The sequence below is a fragment of the Pongo pygmaeus genome, chromosome 11 (genome assembly GCF_028885625.2).
Source record: "Pongo pygmaeus isolate AG05252 chromosome 11, NHGRI_mPonPyg2-v2.0_pri, whole genome shotgun sequence".
In the NCBI taxonomy this organism is placed as follows: domain Eukaryota; kingdom Metazoa; phylum Chordata; class Mammalia; order Primates; family Hominidae; genus Pongo; species Pongo pygmaeus.
The window spans coordinates 137,082,433-137,102,340 of NC_072384.2; the positions used below are offsets into that span (position 1 = coordinate 137,082,433).

The following is a 19,908-nucleotide window of genomic DNA, read 5'->3' on the forward strand; positions in this document are numbered from 1 at the left end:
AAGGAAAGAAAACCTTACGTATTCCTTCTAGAAGGGACACTGATGTGCTGGTTATTAGTGATGGCTGCTGCATGTTTCTGGAAGCTATTAAGGCCTGGTCCCCCTTCTGTAATTATATATCTGTGTGTGAATGTATTCCAAAAATCCATTAAGGATTTATGTCCTCACTGCATTTCAGCAACATTCATTTAAACAACTACCAATGGTCTTTAACAATATTTGAATAAAATGCCCTGAGTTTAATACCTATTTAGAGTAAAAATTTGAAAATATGACCAAGCTTAGTTAATGGTTTCCCCAGGGTAAGTTAATAAATCTTTCTGGAATGTAATCCAGTTTTATTAAGGGTAGGATTTGGGGTTTGAGTTTTGAAGCTCAGCCCCAAAATTGGGATGTATCTTTAGTGTATAAGACACCATGTACCCCAACTCCAGAAGCCCTAGGTTTGCACCTTCTGAATGCGGAGTGCAGCAGCCCAGGTATCTGTCACTTTCTTGCCAAGCATCTTGGATTGCTTTGCTCTATATTCTTGCAGATAGATTTGCTTCATGAATAACGCCCTTAGGCGACCTTGCCGTGCCCTCTCAGCAATCTGGATTAATTTAACAGCCTCGTCGAAAGGGATACTCTTTACAGGGTATTTCTGCAAAAAACAGTCAAGATAAACCAATGTTTGAACATGTTAACCACATCAATTGATCCCAGACACATCACATGCTTACTTCAAACAGAATCCTGCTAAGAGTCTCCACGGCTGATGAGGAGTGTGAGAACCGCTGAACACTGTTCATTTTTCCAGTGAATGATGTATATTTTGATAACATGCCATGCTCATGCTGTGATCCCAAATTTAAGGGCCCCCTGACTTTCCTTTATCCTTCTGAACAAAATACTAATTAGCTCCATGATATTTTAGGTTGGCAGCAAATTATACTAAAAATGTCAATAAAATTGATTCAGTAAAACTTGAAATTGCTATCAATATTTCATTAACTTAAGAGGAGAAACATAGAAATGGAAAACATACCTCTAATATGAGCTTTTAAAATTTAAAATATATGTGAAGTAAAATGCTGATCTTAAAATCAAGTACAGAATGCCCAGTGAATACAACTAATATCGAAATCATTTTTGGGGCATTTAATTTTATACATGAAAAGTCTTCCAGTGTCTATAAACTTGCATCTTAAAACATTCAAACATGATGAGTCCTGGTAAAACAGAAAAATCAGGGCTGGTAAGTAAAAGGTTGTTTTGGGAGATCTCACATGGTGTATGTGGAGACAAAGTTAGGCAAGGGGCTGTGTCATTTTTTGAGGAAAGAGGGACAAGAACAAAGGGCTCCAGGTGCATGCTGAGGCCTGTGTGGGCTCTGGGTGCAGGTGAGGCCTGTGTGGGCTCTGGGTGCAGGTGAGGCCTGTGTGGGCTCTGGGTGCAGGTGAGGCCTGTGTGGGCTCTGGGTGCAGGTGAGGCCTGTGTGGGCTCTGGGTGCAGGTGAGGCCTGTGTGGGCTCTGGGTGTAGGTGAGGCCTGTGTGGGCTCCGGGTGCAGGTGAGGCCTGTGTGGGCTCCGGGTACATGCTGGGGCCTGTGTGAGCTCCGGGTACATGCTGGGGCCAGTGTGGGCTCCGGGTGCAGGTGAGGTCTGTGTGGGCTCTGGGTGCAGGTAAGGCCTGTGTGGGCTCTGGGTGCAGGTGAGGCCTGTGTGAGCTCCGGGTACATGCTGGGGCCTGTGTGGGCTCTGGGTGCAGGTGAGGCCTGTGTGGGCTCTGGGTGCACCTGAGGCCTGTGTGAACTCTGAGCAGGCTCAGTGGGAGGCCCCAGTGCTGTTCCAGAGGCCCCAGAGCAAGGGAACAGGGGCTCACGTGGCCTGGCTTGGGGGGTGTCCATGCATGGATGGAAGCAGAAGGGACAGATCACTGGAGTCAGAAAAGCACCAAAGAGGCCAGGCACAGTGGCTCACACCTGTAATCCCAGCACTTTGGGATGCCGAGGTAGGAGGATTACTTGAGTCCAGGAATTTTAAGACCACGCTGGGCAAAGGGGTGAGACCCCGTCTCTAAAAATTTTTTTTTTAAATTAGTGGAGTGTGGTGGGACACACCTGCAGTCCCAGCCACTTGGGAAGCTGGGCGACAGGATCACTTGAGCCCAGAAATTGGAGGCTACAATGAGCTATGATCATGCCACTGCACTGTGGCTTGGGCAACAGAGTGAGAGTCTGTCTCTAAAAAGAATTTAAAAATAAATTTAAAAAGAAAAGCACCAAAGCATAGGTGAAGCCTGTTTCCAGGCCTCAGAGGGCAGCAATGGTTGCCACAGCAGGACAAGGTGAAGGTGCTGAGGCTTCATGTGTGGGGCGCTGTCACCAGGGCCACTGCTGCCAGAATGATCCCTCCTCTGTGTAACAAGGCCAGGGTCGGGGGCACAGGAAGGAGTGAGAAGGACAGGAAAGGTACATGTATACTGAGAACCTGTAGATGTCAGATGCTTTTTGTACGCATGCTCATCATATTCACAAGAGCAAACTCCAAGGCCGGTGTTACTGTGACCACTTAAGAGTGAAGAAAACTGAAGATCGAAGAAGTAAGGTAACTTATGCAAGATCCCATGGGTAAGAAGAGAAGGAGCCAATTTGAACAGACTGACCGTCTTTCCCCTAAGCCACCCACTACCCTCCAACATGGCACAAGGAATGTGATTGCTTATGAGGAAGCTCTTTCACATAACAATCCCTCTGAGTTTTGTTTTCAGTAAGATTTCACTGCTTCAAACTTGCGGTGAGCACACATTTTCAATAATGCACTTGTCAAGTTAGAGTAGAACGATTATCATTCTGGCATTAAATGAGATGATGAACTTAACATACAGTACCCAGCAAACATGAGTTAGTATTGTACTTCTTTCCTTTAGATTCCGGGCTGTCATTCTGAAAATAGTCGTGGCCATTATCAAATAATTCTAAGGGATTTTGAGTAGGGAACTCAACATGTCAAACATTTTTAAGCATTTAAGGAGGCCCACAGTGGATATTAATGTAGGAGATGGACAATAATTTTCATGCATCAAAATTCTTCTTGGGTTATATATATTGTATGTATATATATATACACACACAATATATTCTTTCTGGGGTATATACTGTATATAAGCAGCTTAAAGAAAGGGGCCTTATGAGACACCAAAGGCCATGGAGAAGTTGCAGCAGGGAAGTCCTTGTGGTTTGCTGAGCCCCTGGCACATGTGAAATGAGACTGGGGTGGAGAAGAAGTACTTAACCCAGTGGAGGTGATAGGGGCTGGCCAAAGCTGGATGCTGAAGGAACAAAGAAGCCTGCCTGCTGTGACTGAGAACAAATGAAGAGGAACAGTGAGCAGGATAAATGGCAAAGAGGAATTTTTAGGATTTCACTGTAGTGAGTGCAATGTAATCTTCCTTCTCCATTTTCCAACACAAAATCTTTAGTAATTCTGCAGTGCTCATCACTGCTTGGTGCAAAGGGATTCCTTTGGGGAATGAAGTGTGAGTGCTTCGCTCTGACTGATGCATGGACGAAAGCACAGACACAGGAGCCCAGTGGTGAAAGGATGGCTAGTTGACCCCCAAGTAAGTTGGCTTTGGAATGGACTTCAAGGAATTCATAATGGAAAACAAGGGCCAGTAGCTGGGAGCAGGGGCACAGGAAGGAGAGGTCATCTTGAGTTAAATGGGTGCTATGGTTTAAATGTGTCCCACAAAGTTCATGTGCTAGGAACTTAGTCTCCAATGCAACAGTGTTGGGATGTGGGACTTTTAAGAGGTGATAAGGTCATGAGGCCTCTGTCCTCAAGAGGAATTAATACTGTTATCGAGGGAATAGCTTTCCTGCTAAAAGGATGAGCTCACCCCCTTACTTCTTGCTCTCTTACTATGTGATTCCTTCTGCCATGTTATGACACTGCAAGAAGGCCCTTACCAGATGCAACTCCTCAATACTGGACTTCCAAGCCTCCAGAATCATAAGCAAAATAAACTTCTATTGTCTTTAAATTACCCAGTCTGTGGTATTCTGTTATACCAGCACAAAATGGACTAAGCCAGTATGTCAGGAAAGGTTTCTTGAAGGATGGTGTATCAAGTTAGGCTCCACAGAATGGGTACCATTTTGATGAGCAGGTATGTAAGGGAGAAGAACAAGCCCTCTATCCAGCATGGAACATGCCTATGGGAAATGAGACAGCACTGGGCTGGCAAATACAGGGCATGCATTTCACCTGTCTTCTGAGGCAGGCACACAGGGCACTTTTTTCTCCTGCCATCCTCAGCATACACTTGGAATCTTCCTTAACACCATCCCCCAGGCTGGCAATGGCCAATGAGGGCTATTTGTAGAAAGACTGCAGGTGCTGGTTTACCTTGGGACCCTGGCCTGCAGTTGCAGCCTCAGCATAGTTACTCACAGTGCCCCTTTCACCCTGGCGTGTCCCAGCTTGAATGGACAAGTGCTGCCTTACTGCTTAGGCCATGAAGGCCAGCCAGAAGGGTGAGGCAGCGAGTTACTGAAATGTATAGGCAGACCTGCCATCCTGCCAGAAGGTAGATAGGACAGTGCCCTGTGGAAAGGGTGGGAAGAAGACTCCCCACCAGTAGGCTGCATGGGGGATGACTGCAAGAATCCAGGAGGCGGTCATGAGTCAGGACTAAGACAGCTGTGGAAATAGGAAAAAGATGGAGCTGCACAAATCCTGGGGACAAAGGAGGTATTGGGGCACAGAACTAAATGGATTCTACTCCTTGCTTCCCAGGAGGGATCTTTATGGATTATTCTTCCCCCAATGACAGTCCATTCAAGATGATCCAAGTGTCACTCAATGTATTAGTCCGTTTTCACACTGCTGATAAAGACCTACCTGAGACTGGGAAATTTACAAAAGAAAGATGTTTAATGGACTCACAATTCCATGTGGCTGGGGAGGCCTCACAATCATGGCAGAAGGTGAAAGGCACATCTCATATGCTGGCAGACAAGACAGTTTGTGCAGGGAAACTCCCCTTTATAAAACCATCAGATCTCATGAGATTTATTCACCATCACGAGAACGGCACAGGAAAGACCCACCTCCATGATTCAATTACCTCCCACCAGGTTCCTCCCACAACACATGGGAATTGTGGGAGCTACAGTTTAAGATGAGATTTGGGTGGGGACACAGTCAAACCATATCCACTCAACCTGCAGTTATAAAAGGCCAATCAGCATTTTTAGAAAGTGTAGTAACTTTCAAGTTCCTAGTAAGTTATGTCAGCACTTAATTATTTTACATGAACAACATTTAGCTTCTGACTTCAGCTAGATGAATTTGAGATGAAACATTAAACTGCGTTGATAATCAACAGATACTGATTAAAGTAGCAAAACATACATTTTGATCTCAATTTCTAAGCTCTTGAAAAATAATGATTATATATCACCAAAAGCACGTCCAAAAGCTATGCAACTTCTTATGTACTGTATAACAAGGAGGGAGGGATCATTCTCTCCTTAAACTGAAAATAATCTAAGTGTTGCTCACACAATTAGGAGCAGCAGAAAAAGGAAGTTACACAGATTATGGATTAATGTTTGTTAAAATGATATACAAACCATGTCAGATGTATCTATTCCGCCATCCGCTAATATTTGAGCAAGAATTTTCTCTCTTCCTTTTATTACTTCCAACTTCTCCTTCAAAAAATACTTGGGTATGGGAATATCTAATTGTTGCTAGAGAAGAGAAAGAATAAAAAAGAGTATTTCCATCACAATTTCAGGACTGGAACTTTATTTAAAATATACAGTAAGGATGTGCACATCAAAGACGCTTGCTTTACTTCCCATTTTCATTTAAGAAAAAAAAAAAAATGAGGCCAGTGGAGTTAAGAGAATTCATTTACTAAAGAGACACAAAATCAAAAAGAAAATCATAGCCATGCCCCTTGCTTTAATCATTACAGAAAAGCATCAGGAGTTCACATCAATTAGGCCTCAATTAACTAATGATTACTTAATGGATTTCTTTAAAGAAATACAATATTACCTCGTTTTACCTAAAATAATGGTTCAAATGGGAATAGTAAAGTATTAAGCTGTAGAGATCTTTGAATTAAACCTAATAATTTATCATTAGCACTATTGACTATTTGTATGTAAATAGTCACTTTTTTTTCTAATAATTGGGTTTTATTTTTACCAAAATTACCCCATTGCAAAATGGGGTAATTTTGCAATGGTGAGCTAAGAATCAAGTGTGAGCTAAGAATATCGTTATATAGTTGCAAGGCTTGATAGACAATTTATATCCTGTTCTGATGTCCTTCTGATTTCTGAATATGTACCACCACTATTATCATCAAACAAATAGTTTAAATTTTCCCATTGCAAAAATTATTTACAAAAGTAGTTTGCTTTATTATGAAACTTGTTTTTATATAATAAACTTCTATCCTTCATTTGTGCATGTCACCAAATATTTCAAACTAGCAGGGGGTCAGATGAACATTTATCAGTCCAAATTGAGTAAAAAGGAGTACAGAAGTGCTATTTAAGGATATGGGTATGCCCTTGGCCAATCCCACTGAGAAACATTATCCTAGAATTTCTGTCAGACCTGCCTGGCTGTTTTGACAGGAAAGCAAAGGTCTTTGTTTTCAGAATTGGCTATCTTATTTTTTTCCAATTCTAGGTGTGACTCCCCATAACCTCCCTCCAGCCCAGAGAATTTTGGGTAGGGCTTCCCCTAAGTAAACATTTAAGCCTAAGAGGGTATCATTTTTAAGACTTGGTGGGACAGTATCCCCCTGACTTCTGGGAGGTTGCAATGTCTTTTGAACACCAAACCTTTCTGAGGCTCATGGAGTGCTGGGGGTGATTGGAGAGTGAACTAGCAGAGTCTAGTGGGTGGGTGTGGCCTGAGGAGAGAGGGCAATCGGAGAAGAATGATGACACTTTGATTTAATGTGATTTTATTTATTAACAAGCACATTCAAGTGTGGTACTTTTATAACTTTGAAGACAAAACCTCATTGTCTTATAGCTCCATCTGGTCCATTTGGTACCACAAAATTATAGTTAGCAGGCAGGCGTAGTGGCTCATGCCTGTAATCCCAGCACTTGGGGAGGCTGAGGCAGGTGGATCACCTGAGGTCAGGAGTTCGAGACCAGCCTGGTCAACATGGTGAAACCCCATCTATACTAAAAATATAAAAATTAGCCGGGTGTGGTGGCACGCACCTATAATCCCAGCTACTTGGGAGGCTGAGGCAGGAGAATTGTTTGAACCCAGGAGGCGGAGGCTGCAGTGAGCTGAGCTTGCACCATTGCACTCCAGCCTGGGCAACAACAGGAAAACTCCATCTAAAAAAAATTATAGTTAGGATTTCGAGGAAGAGAAAACAGAGTCACTGAGAATGGAAGAGAAGCGAAGAGAGATATTAGTTGCTCCATCTTCGTCCATGATGTGTTTCATGTCCATCCCTGAAAACTTGAGGTTTCTCATTCCCTATGGAGTGGAATCTAGGAAACTTCCAGTGGTAGAGAAAGCCTCTTCCCTGCCATATATGTCTCTCTATGAGGTGGGCCCATTAGGAAAGGTTCCTCACGTGGCAGGTTACAGACACAGTCTTCGGACTAAGGGGCAGTTTAAGGAAGGATCTGGGGAACTCATGGAACCAAGTGCAGGAACCCAGCTGGGTATTTGTCAGTACTGGGGATGTGGCCAAGAATGAAGATGCCTTAAGCCCACCCCAACCATGTGGGATTCAGTGACAGCACATGGTTCAGTCACTATTTCCAGGACTGCTAGGAAACACTGTTGACCGCCCTCTGCACGAAGGCTTCCTGGATGCCATCTGCTCGTTTGTCACTCCTCTTGGTGCTTGGTGGCCCCATCCCCATGGCAACAATGGCATGGCCTTAAGGAAGATGATGTCCCTGGAGCAGAGGGGCTGGCCGATGCAGCAGGAAAGGCAAGGCCGTGGAGGGGCCGCCGCTTAGAGCCCCAAATGCACTATTCCTTAACAACAGGGGCATGACTTCCTATTCTTGAAATTCAACTAATAAATGTAGTATTACTTCATTAATTAAATTTAGGAATATGTATTACTTCATTAATTAAATTTCGGAATATGATTTAATAACTGTTTGTTTCACAGTTATCCTAAATTGTTCATATTGTCACTTTAGTAGTAAAGTGCACCAGATTAAGTCTGGTGATTAGCCCATGCTCTTATAGATGAATGCAATAAACATAAAACTTTTGGAATAATCGTCAACATTTTCATTCATTTCAGTTATTCTCATTACTCCATTCTGATAAAATAACAATGTGAGGAAAGCCTATCTCAGAAAGAAAGGTACCTTTATAAAAGCCCATATATTTTCAAGGAGAAGAAACATGAAACCCTCATGTAGAAAATTAAAGACTTTCTCCTTTTGATTTTACTTCAAGGAAATGTTCCTTTCAAAATGAAGGTGAGCTCCCAGGACCATGACACTGAGGGGAGGTGGCCAGTGGCCCTGGCAGCCCAGCCAGCCTGAGTCAGAAGAGGCCCTATGCCCAGCAGGAACATCAGAGGGCAGCAGCAGGGGCCGAATGCTCACAGGAGGGGGCTGTGGTTGCCAGGCACCAGCAGGGAGGGCTCCAGGGAGAGAGGGAAGGAGGGAAGAGGCAGAGGGAAGGAGGGAGAGCAAGCACATGAGCTCTCCTTTGACGTCTGAGGCCCACTGCCATGTAAGCCATACATTCCCCTGGGTCACCACTGACCCAAAGTAAGGAGGAGATGCATCCACTTGGCAATAGGGAACCTGTGACCAACAGGCTACAGAGAGATTCCATGGAAACAGAGGAGCGGGCGCTGCTACTGGATGCTGGGAGGGTCTGTGTTTCAAGGGTGCTGATGAAAGGGCTGGCCCACTGCATTCCAACAGTCCTGGGCAGACACTACGATGTCAGTAAGACCACAGCCACCACAGTGCCTAACACAGCCAAGAAGTGTGCAGATGCATCTGCACCAGAAACAAAGGGAACCCAAACCTTGTCCATGACAGCATGGTATAATTGAAGGCAAATGTTTAGATTTTCCATACACCAACTAGTAAACATGGACAGGAAGTCTGTCAGGTATCGGGTACAGATATCGGGTATGTATCTTATTTATAACAAAAATCAACTACTAAGAAAACAACGGAGTGCTTACGGGAGCCAGCTTGAGATCCTGCAGGATATCATCGAAATAATGGAACTCCGTGAGTTCCAGCTCCACCATCTCGTTCTTCAGCTCCAGGATGCGGCCCATCACCCCGTCCAGGACTTTCCTGATCAGTATTCGTTTCTGGGGGTGGACGAACTGGTCATAGACATTCTCCAGGTTTCTAAAGATCTGCACATACTTTATGTAGAAGGTGGCTAATGTCTGAAAGATGAAAACCTGATTTCTTTGTGGTTCAATCATCTTCTGAGGCTCTTTATCGAGTAAAGCACCAAGGGCTTCTTGGGTCTGATGCCACATCTTATTATACATTCTGGGGGAAGAGAGAGAATTTAGATGACACAGTAAATAAAAATCACTTGGTAAAACATAAACATTGGGCCTCTGGTATAGCAAAATATAACACAGAATCAAGTGTGAGCTAAGAATATCGTTATACAGTTGCAAGGCTTGATAGACAATTTATATCTTGTTCTGATGTCCTTCTGATTTCTGAATATGTACCACCACTATTATCATCAAATAAATAGTTTAAAAAGCATTTTGTCTAAATGATATAAAGTTGTTCCTCACTTGGCCCATAAAGCCACTATCATTATACCCATTTAAAAGATGACAAAGTTGATATCCAGAATAGTTAACTTATTTGTCCATATACACAGCTGGTGAAGTATATATTGGAACAACCACTTTGGAAAGTAATGTAGCATTTTCTTATTAAGTTGAACGTGTGCATACCCTATGAATGAATAATTATACCCTAGAGAAACTTGTAAATATGCATCAAGAATGATCACTTGCATTTTTTAAATAATAGTAAAAACCTGGAGATACCATAAATGTCCACCAATAAGAGAGTGGATAAATAAATTGTAGTATATTCACCAATGGACTATCACACAGCAGTGAAAAATGAATGAACGAAGTACAGCAAAAGGCAACCACTAAGAATCTTAGAACCATGATGTACAGTGTGAGAAATGAGGTGCAGGCTGGGCATGGTGAGGGGCAGGCCAGGCGTGGTGGCTCTCGCCTGTAATCCCAGCACTTTGAGGAGGTCGAGGCAGGTGGATCACGAGGTCAGGAGATCGAGACCACCCTGGCCAACCCCGTCTCTACTAAAATACACACACACACACAAAAAAAAAAAATTAGCCAGGCATAGTGGCGCCCGCCTGTAGTCCCAGTTACTCAGGAGGCTGAGGCAGGGGAATCACTTGAACCCGGGAGGTGGAGTTTGCAGTGAGCCGAAATCGTGCCGCTGCATTCCAGCCTGGCAACAGAGCGAGACTGTCTTAAAAAAAAAAAAAAAAAAAAAAAAGTGAGGTGAGGTGCAGACTGTGGCCTGGGAGGCTGAGCTCTCTGGAATGCACCAGCTGGGCTCTCTGCCCTCATTCCAGTGAGTTGAGTTAGTGGATTGAACAGAGAGGAAGCCAGAGAGCAGAGGAGTATGACCGTCTTGTCCACACCCTGGCGAGGCAACAAAGGCTGGGTGTGCCCTTCCACCAAAGCCTTAGCGTGGTGGTGGCCCTGCTGTCACTGGCCCCAGAATACTGCCCCATCCTTTGCCGTTTCCCGAGACTATGTCCACGTCTTTGTTACTGGTCCCTTTATTAGGCCCTCATGAGTGTCCCCGCTTTTCCTGCCAGGGCCAATACATTCATGGTAGAGAGTCCCACCTTCCCCTACCAAATTTCAGGTGATTTTTTGATTCTGCTTTTACGTTCAAGAACCAGGACTGAAAAGTGAACTGGAAAGTCAGTGTGTCTGGGAAGGAGCTTCACTGTAGAAAGTGGGTGTGGAGAGCCCTGATCATTGATGAAGGAGAAACCCAAAAATGTCAGTATCTCTCTGTAAGGTCTTTCCCTATGCTAAGGGGAGGGGGCAGCCCTAATCCCCTGAAGGAGAAGCAGGCTGGTCAAGGGGGCTCACCTCTTGTTTACTGTCAGCCAGGCCACTCATTCCCGTGCTTACCTGTGCCTGGCGTCCTGAGTCCAGGTCGGCTGCATGTGACATCTTCTGCCTGGTTGGCTAGTGCCTTAGCCACTTGCTCTCTGGGGTACACAAGTGATTGGCAGCCTAAATGTGGCCTATACAGATCTGCAAGCAGTCCTCCAATTTCAGCCCTGTCCCAGAAGAACCAGGCCCCCGCCTGGCTTCCCAGGGAAACAGCTGGGTTTTGATCACCCCAGCCCCATTCTCTGGCTTTCAGGTCCCACATTCTCTGCCATTCCTCCATTCCCTCTCATCCATGCCTGCTCTCCCTTTCCCACATTTTCTTTTTTCTTTTAGACAGAGTCTCACTCTGTCACCCAGCCCGGAGTGCAGTGGCACGATCTTGGCTCACTGCAACCTCTGCCTCCTGGGTTCAAGCAATTCTCCTGCCTCAGCCTCCTGAGTAGCTGGGACTACAGGCGTGTGCCACCACGTCAGGCTAATTTTTGTATTTTTAGTAGAGATGGGGGTTTCACCACACTGGCCAGGCTGGTCTCCAACTCCTGACCTCAAGTGATCCACCTGTCCTGGCCTCCCAAAGTGTTGGGATTACAGATGTGAACCACTGTGCCTGGCCTCCTGCATTTTCTTGGTATCTCTTGTCAAATGTTTTCTTTGTCCTTGTGAGTTCATAGCTTTAAAATCCTTTATTGCCATTTTGGAGGCAATTCAGGAGGAAGAGGAGATAAGTACCCATGGTTAGCCACCCTGTTTGACTGGGACTCTCTCTTCTACATTCCCAAGGTCATCATTAAGCATCCCCTCCAGGCACCCTCTGCCCCAGGCTCACCATCTGCCATTCCTCAAACATGCTCCATTCTTCCTTACAAACTAAGCATCATTTATTGAAGCACTGATTAAACGTGCTTTTTTCACCTTTCTGGCGAAAAGGTAAAAGTGTATCTTGATGTTTGCAAGACTTTTGGGTTCAGATGATGATGATGATGATGATAATGATGATGATGATGATGGCGAAGGTAACAGCTTACATTTATATACTGTCAGTCACTGTCCTAAGTGGTTTCCATGTAATAACTCGTGTAATCCTCACAACAACCCTATGAGGTAGGCATAATTATTAGTCCAATTTACATATGAGAAAACTGAGGCAAAGATAAGTTACTGCCCAAAGTCACACAGTTTGAATGCAGGATGTACATGTAGGCAGTCCAGCTCCAGAGTTCATGCTCTAAACCACTTGATTTCATTGCTTCCCGTTTGTCAGGGAGAAAGCAGACGAGGAAGGAGGGGTCCCGTAACACAGAGGTAGTTACACCACAAGCAAACAGACTGAGCGTAAAACCAAAATTCTTCCCCCCAACACCCCACTGAGTCAGGAGACTGAATTCTGCCTTTAGAATCCCATCCCCAGCACGTCCGAATGCCAGATTTCTCAAAACTTAGCAATATTTAAACTATTGCTAGTGAAAGAGCACCCTTCCAGACCAGCTTATTATAAGAAAGAAGGTTATTATCAGAAAATTAGGATTCCACTTGGCACTGTGTATTAGTCCATTCTCGCATTGCTATACAGAAATACTTGAGACTGGGTTATTTATTTATTTATTTTGAGATGCAGTTTTGCTCTCGTTGCCCAGGCTAGAGTGCAGTGGTGCGATCTCAGTTCACTGCAACCTCTGCCTCCCAGGCTCAAGTGATTCTCCTGCCTCAGCCTCCCAAGTAGCTGGGCAGGCATCCACCACCATGCTCAGCTAATTTTGTATTTTTAGTAGAGACAGAGTTTCTCCATGTTGGTCAGCCTGGTCTCGAACCCCCAACCTCAAGTGATCTGCCCACCTCGGCCTCCCAAAGTGCTGGGATTACAGGTGTGAGCCACCACGCGACTGGGTAATTTATAAAGAAAAGAGGTTTAATTGGCTCACGGTTCCACAGGCTGTACAGGAAGCAAGGCAGCATCTGCGTCTGGGGTGGCCTCGGGGAGCTTTTACTCATGGTGGAGGCAAAGTGGGAGCAGGCATCTCACATGGTGGGAGCAGGAGCAAGAGGAAGGTGGGGAGATGTCATACACTTTTAAACAACCAGTTCTCATGATAACTCACTATCAAGAGAATGGCACAAAAGGGGAAATCCACCTCCGTGATCCAATCACCTCCCACCAGAACCCGCCTCCAGCATTGGGGATGACAGTTTGACAGGAGAGTTGGGTGGGGACACAAATCTAAACCATATCACACAGAACACACATTGACTCCTGGTAGAATTAGTGACTAATAAACAATTACATTGATCAGGAACAACAACAACCATCACTCAAAAGAACAACAACAAAAGCAACACCTCATGCCAGTTCAAAGCTCCTGGGACCCTCTCACATTCTGCTTGTCCCACCTCAAATAGACAAGCAGGAGGGGCTGGAAGAAGCAAAGACAATTGAGACGATCAAGGGAATGGTTTGCCTGTGGACAATGATCAAGAACAGGGGCTCAGCATGGTGTGAGTTTTCCAAAGTCCAGACTTCTAGGGCCCAAGAAGGGACAGTAAACCCAAGGCGCTCACTGGCCTGAGTGAGGACACAGGCTGGACATACTAACAGGTGTGGACATACTAACAGGTGTGACAACTGTTGACATAAAACAGAACAACGCTCAAGTTGCTTTGTGGACTTCATAGGATTTGGGGCCCAAACCTGCCAGGACAACATTCAAGAGGAAAATGACAGGGTAATTTTGTTTAGAACTCAGATCTGAAATTCCACTTAGAAAACAGACCGCAGCTCCAGATCAAAAGAATTGTTCCCTGTAACCCAGGAGGGTTGACTGCAGGAGTGCTTTTCAGTTCAACACAGAGGAAAGCATAACTCCAAAGAGCAACAGTACAGCAAAACCCCAGCTTGTTTCATAGATGCCAAGAAGATGCTCAGTAAATTGTAACTTGCAGCACAGGCCTGATTAAAAATGCCCTCCCCACACACCAAGAAAAAAAGAATGATGACTTCTTCAAAGTGCCAAAAACCAGTGACCCAATGGACCTTCAGTGGAGAAATGCTAGAAATATGCCCCCAAAATTAGCAGTAAAAAAGGACAAGGGGATATGTAAGCAATTAATATAAACCATTTTTTAACACCACTGCTTATAAATGGCATGACTGCAAAATCCAAGGAAATCAGTAACAAAAATACATCAATTAGTACAGCAAGGGCCAGGCGTGGTGGCTCACGCCTGTAATCCCAGCACTGGGTGACTGAGGTGGGTGGATCACTTGAGGTCAGGAGTTCCAGACCAGCCTGGCTAACATGGTGAAAACCCATCTCTACTAAAAATACAAAAATTAGCTGGGCATGGTGGCAGGCGCCTGTAATCCCAGCTATTTGGGAGGCTGAGACAGGAGAATTGCTTGAACCCAGAGGCAGAGGTTGCAGTGAGCCGAGATCTCACCACTGCACTCCAGCAAAAAAAAAAAAAAGAAAAAAAAATTACAACAAAATTGCAATACTTTAATGCAGAGAAAAAAATGAAAGAGGAAACCCATTCACAGCACCAATAAAGAACATTAAATATTTAAGAATTCACATGGTGGGAGCCACATGAAATCTAACTAAAGGAAATTCTAGAATGTTAGGTACAGATCGGCGCAAGCAGAAGGCACTACCTGTTCCTGTCTAAAGAGACAAACCCTGTCTCTACTAAAAACACAAAAATTAGCTGGGTGTGGTGGCACGCGCCTGTAATCCCAGCTACTAGGGACGCTGAGATGGGAGACTCACTTGAACCCAGGAGGTGGAGGTTGCAGTGAGCCGAGATTGCACCACTGCACTCCAGCCTGGGCAACAGAGCGAGAGACTCCATCTCAAAAAAAGAAAAGAAAAGCTATAAAGACAGAAGACTCTCGAGACATACATACAGATTTAATATGGCCAAGAATTCAGTAACAATAGACTAAAGACTATAAATAAATCTAGTAATAACTTTTAAATATGGGAGTGGAAAAGACAGTAAAAGTTAAAAGGCATCTTATACTTCCAACACTGGCCACACCAACGAGCATTAAATTTGTACAATACCCTGAAGAGGTTGCCTCTGTGAAGTTCAGGTAGGGTGACCTGAACCCCACAAAGACCCAAAGTCAACAACAGCAAGAGATCTTGGGTTGAAGAGGCTCCTGCTTCCACCAGGGGGAAACCACAGCCGACCTGATGGGGCAGAGCACAGCCAGACTTTCTGGATGTCTAGACCTGCTGTGGGCAGAACTATCCAGGTGAGCCCAGTCGCTCCAGGTCAGAGCCCTCATTGGCTTCAGTTGGGTCAGAGAAGCAGGACTCTTCCAGGGCCTCACGGAGCTGACGCATAACTGGAATTTTTGGTCAAAGACAGTCCTGGTGGCTTGAGCCTTCTGTGTCCTGCCATTTCTTTCTTCGCCACCTGCAGTCTCTCTGGGGATCCCCGTCTGGAGAGACCAGGCAAAGATTCCTGGCTGACAGGAAAATGAGCTGCTTTGAAAGCACACGGATCCCTGTATCATTACCTGTTTTCCTCAGCGCTGAGAGACGGCGTCATCTCTTTCCACCAGACCCTCTTCCCTCAAGACTGTCCCTGGCTTCCTGCTCCCCAGCTGTCCTGGTGCCTCTCCATGTGACCACACCCCCTCCCGCATTGGACCGCCAGGGACCTGGGCACCATGCCTCGGCCACGCCAGCCTGGGGAGCCCCCACTTTGTGCTCAGCCCATCTGGCCTTGCGCCCCACCTCCTCGCCCTGCAGCCTCAGCCTCCTTCTGCTTGAGCCCAGCCATGAAGGTCAAATGAGACAAGAGAGGCGGCAAGATGATTTTTCGTAAGAGCATTGATGAGAGATAATTCACACAGCATAGAATTCACTCTTTTCAAGTGCACAATTCAGTGGTTTTTAGCATAGAGTTGTGCAACTACCACCATTATCTAACTCCAGAACATTTTCATCACTGGGAAAGAAACCCACACCCGTGAAGCAGTCACTCCCCATTCCCCACTCCTCTCTGCCCTTGGCAACCCCTATCCTAATTTCCATCTCTTTTTGCCTATTCTGGACATTTCACAGAAGTGAAATCACACAAGAAGGGGGGGGCGTTCAGTGCTGAGCTCCTTTCCCTCGGTGCGGTGTCCTCAAAGTTCATCCACACTGTCGCATACTTTGTACTTCATTTCTTTCTATTGCCAAGTTTCCTTTGTACAGATACACCACATTTTGTTTATCCATTCACCAGCCCATGGACACTTGGGTTGTTTCCGCCTTCTTTGCTGCTGTGAGTAATGCTGCTAGAAGCATTCCTGTGCGAGTTTCTGCGTGGAAAAATGTCTTTATTTTCCCTGGGTAGGGCAAGGTGGTTTTCAAAGGTAAAAGTGCTCTACATTTAAAATAGAAACCAGTGTCCTGAGCAGCTCATCCCTGGAGGTCACTCAACCTCTTCATGCTTACGCCTCCTTCACTGGCAAACCTGGATGATGAGACCAACTCTGGACACCTCCAGGGACTACTGTGGGATGGTGATGTGGTTTGGCTGTGTCCCGACCCAAATCTCATCTTAAATTTTAGTTCCATAATCCCCACGTGTTGTAAGAGGTACCCAGTGGGAGGTAACTGAATCATGGGGACCGTTACCTCCATGCTGTTCTCATGATAGTAAGTTCTCACGAGATCTGACGATTTTATCAGGGGCTTTTCCCCCAGCTTTGCTCTGCACTTTTCCTTGCTGCCACCATGCGAAGAAGGGCATGTTTGACCTCACCTGCCGTCATGATTGTAAGTTTCCTAAGGACTTCCCAGTCCTGCAGAACTGTTAGTCAATTAAACCTCTTTCCTTTATAAATCACCCAGTCTCGGGTATGTCTTTATTAGCAGTGTGAGAATGGACTAATACAGATGGAACAACAGGTGTGAAAGTGTTCCTGGAATTTTAAATGCACTTTGCAAACAGAAGGTAATATTTTATCCATGAGACTACTTAACAGTTTTAAAAGTATATGATTGGTTTCAGACTTGAGCATATGACTTAGAGATATGACAGATTTTGAAGTCAGGAGGATTGTGGATGGAGAAGACTGAATATGACAGTTAAAAAGACCAGACTGTTATTTCTACAGCTTGGCAGTTTTCCTATAACGGAGTGGGTAGGGGAGGGAAACACTTGAGTATTCACTTGAATATATGCACTTCCGTGGGAAATCAAAATATTGCACAATGGGAATTCTTTTCAAGTTATTTTGCATGTGCTAAAACCTTCTGAATCTTCCAATCTTAACTAGTTTGCCGTCTTCTTCCCCAAATACTCCCCCTGCCTTCTTGCTCTACGGAAGGCCTGGCTCTGCTTGCAAGCCCTCTCAGTAGAGACTCCTGTTCCCCCCAGAGCCCTCTGTCTCTGGCTGTGGGGCTGGGTCAAGGGGACCCCTTCTCTTCAGTGCACCTCCAGACATTTGCCTTCCCTCCTCCTAACACTCCCTGGCTTTGAATCCCATTTCATCTGATGCTGTCACCACTGCCCCTCAGTCCCCATCATCTTCTATCTACCATGATTGTTCCAGGCCACCTCCAGGGCACCCACCCATTGAATAGCATCTTGATGCTGCCTTCCCACCTGTTCCATTGCTAAGTGCTGAATTCCTCTACCTAAGGCCAGCACCCCCTGGATCCCATGTCCTCTCACTACCAACGATGTCACCCACTTCTCCCTCCTCCTCCTATATCATTCTGGGCCATTCCCTTCCACACACAAACATTCTATTGTTTTCTGTCTTGGAGCCATGTCTTCTGCCTCTAGCTGCCAACATATTTCCTTTCCTTTGCAAAACTCCTTTCAAGAGTTAGCTATGCTCACCGTCTATAGTTTCTCTCCCCCTACATTCACTTGAGTAAGTCTTTCTATCTCATCATACCACTCAATCAGCTCCTGTCAAGGTCACTGGTGAACTCCACACTGCCAAATCAACAGTCAGTTCTCAGTTCTACCCCAACTTGTCTCAGGAGCACTTGACAGAGGAGAAAGAAGTTACTTCTCCTGGAAACACTATTATTTCTTCCACTTGTTTCTTCCTCATGGATCATGTCTTTGATTCCTTTGCCAGGTCTCCTCTTCCCCCAGCCTTACTGTGGATGATCCCAGGCTCAGTCCTTACACCTCTTCTTTATTAATATTCATTCTATGTCTCACAAAGACCATCACAGGCTGACAGCGGGCAAGTTTATATTTCAGACATGGGTCTCGCTCCTGAACCCAAGATCTGAATATTTTAACTGCCTATTTCATCTCCACATGATGTCCAATGGGCACTTCCAACTCAATAGGTCTTAAACAGAACTCTTGATCTTCCCCACTCCCAAACCCTGGCAAGTCTTTAACCTCTCTGTTCTTATTTCCTTGCCTAGAAAATAGGGTATGTAATAGCAACAGTGCAGGCTGGAGCTACAGTGCCTGGCTTGGCACTGTTCACTTGCTGTGTGAGCTACTTCACCTCTTCATACCCAAGTTTCCTCATTTGTAAAATGGAAATAACAATATTAACAGCCCCTACATTACAGGGTTGCTGTGAAGCAGTTAGAACAGTGTCCACAGGGTCAGCACTGTACTACCTGTTTGAAATTATTCTTATGAAGACTAAATGAGGTAACTTTGTGCAAGTGCTGTGTAAACGACACAGTGCTAGGCACACACTCCTTTCAGTACCACTGCCACTCGAGTTTGTGAAAAGCAAATGACAATAATGCTTTCCCAAGATCTTTCTAGACTTAAATTTCAGGACCCGGGTGTTTTCACAAAGCAACGTATTTATTACCGTGAAAGATTAACAAAAAAAGCAGACAAAATGGCATACTGCTTCTCAGCAATAGCCCCTAAGGGCTTGGCGGGTATAGGGAAGACTGGGAGCTCATCCCCATGGGGTGGTGGGATGCGTAGGGGAGGGGGAGATCTAAGTGTATGATCTTCCTTGTTCACAATAAGCAGATACTCTATCCCGAGGCATATTTGAATTTCCTAAAAGGAAAAAAAGTGAGGGAGAGGAGGGAAGTTGAGAGGAGAGGGGAGGAGAAAAGAAAAGAAAAAAGAAAATAAGAGAAGTAGAGAGCAAGCCACCTTCTGGCTTGGGGAAGCCCACCCCATGGCTGTGGCTGGGAGCCCATCACTTACGCGTTCGACATTGCTGGCTACTTTCCCTCTTTTCCTCTCCCTCCGGGAAGCTCTTCCGTTGCTCTCTGAAGGACGGTGGCAGCAGGGTCAGGGCACTACCAGGAGCTACAGAGGACTGGCGGGGGGGTCTTCTGGAGAGAGAAACCAGGACTGCGATAATCTCTTGCTTCGGGCAGGAAAAGGTGAGGCCGCGTTTGCTTCGCAGGCACGGAGCGCGCAGGCGCAGAGAGGGTGCTTCACTCCTTCCCGTCGCGACCCAGAGACTCGCGAACCTCACTTCGGCCACTCAGGTGGGCGCGACGCGGCCCTAGCAACGGGAACGCCGCGCCTGCGCATTGCCTTCCGCCTGCCCCCTCCCCCCCGCCCCCCCCGCCCCCCCGCCCCCCCCCCCGCGCACTCCGCGCCTGCGCCACCGCCTCCTGTTGCTGCGGGAGCAGCGCAGGAGGCCTGGGTGGGCGCAGCCGTGGGAGCAGGTCGGAGTCCGAGCGCTGCGTCGCAGGGCCGGGCTGCTTGGCGAGCCAGCTCCGGGCCCCAGCCCCTGGCCCGTGGTCCTCCAGGCCGTCTTCCCGCTTTCCT

General features: G+C 45.9%; 1 protein-coding gene across 4 annotated transcripts in view; it reads right to left on the minus strand.

Annotated features, from left to right (window-relative positions):
- IQCA1 (IQ motif containing with AAA domain 1) overlaps positions 1-19,690 on the minus strand; it is a 170,169-nt gene extending 150,479 nt beyond the window's left edge. For 2 of the 4 annotated variants that reach the window (XM_054478407.2, XM_054478406.2), the window contains exons 1-4: positions 19,333-19,690; positions 9,211-9,535; positions 5,621-5,740; positions 452-643 (exon numbers count right to left, since the gene is read on the minus strand). In XM_054478407.2, coding sequence (XP_054334382.1) covers positions 452-643; positions 5,621-5,740; positions 9,211-9,535; positions 19,333-19,343 — 648 coding nt within the window. In that variant the 5' untranslated portion in view covers positions 19,344-19,690. The remainder of the gene's footprint in view (positions 1-451; positions 644-5,620; positions 5,741-9,210; positions 9,536-19,332) is intronic. The other 2 variants (XM_054478409.2, XM_054478408.2) reach the window with 1 other exon arrangement.
- Positions 19,691-19,908: the final 218 nt, after the last annotated feature.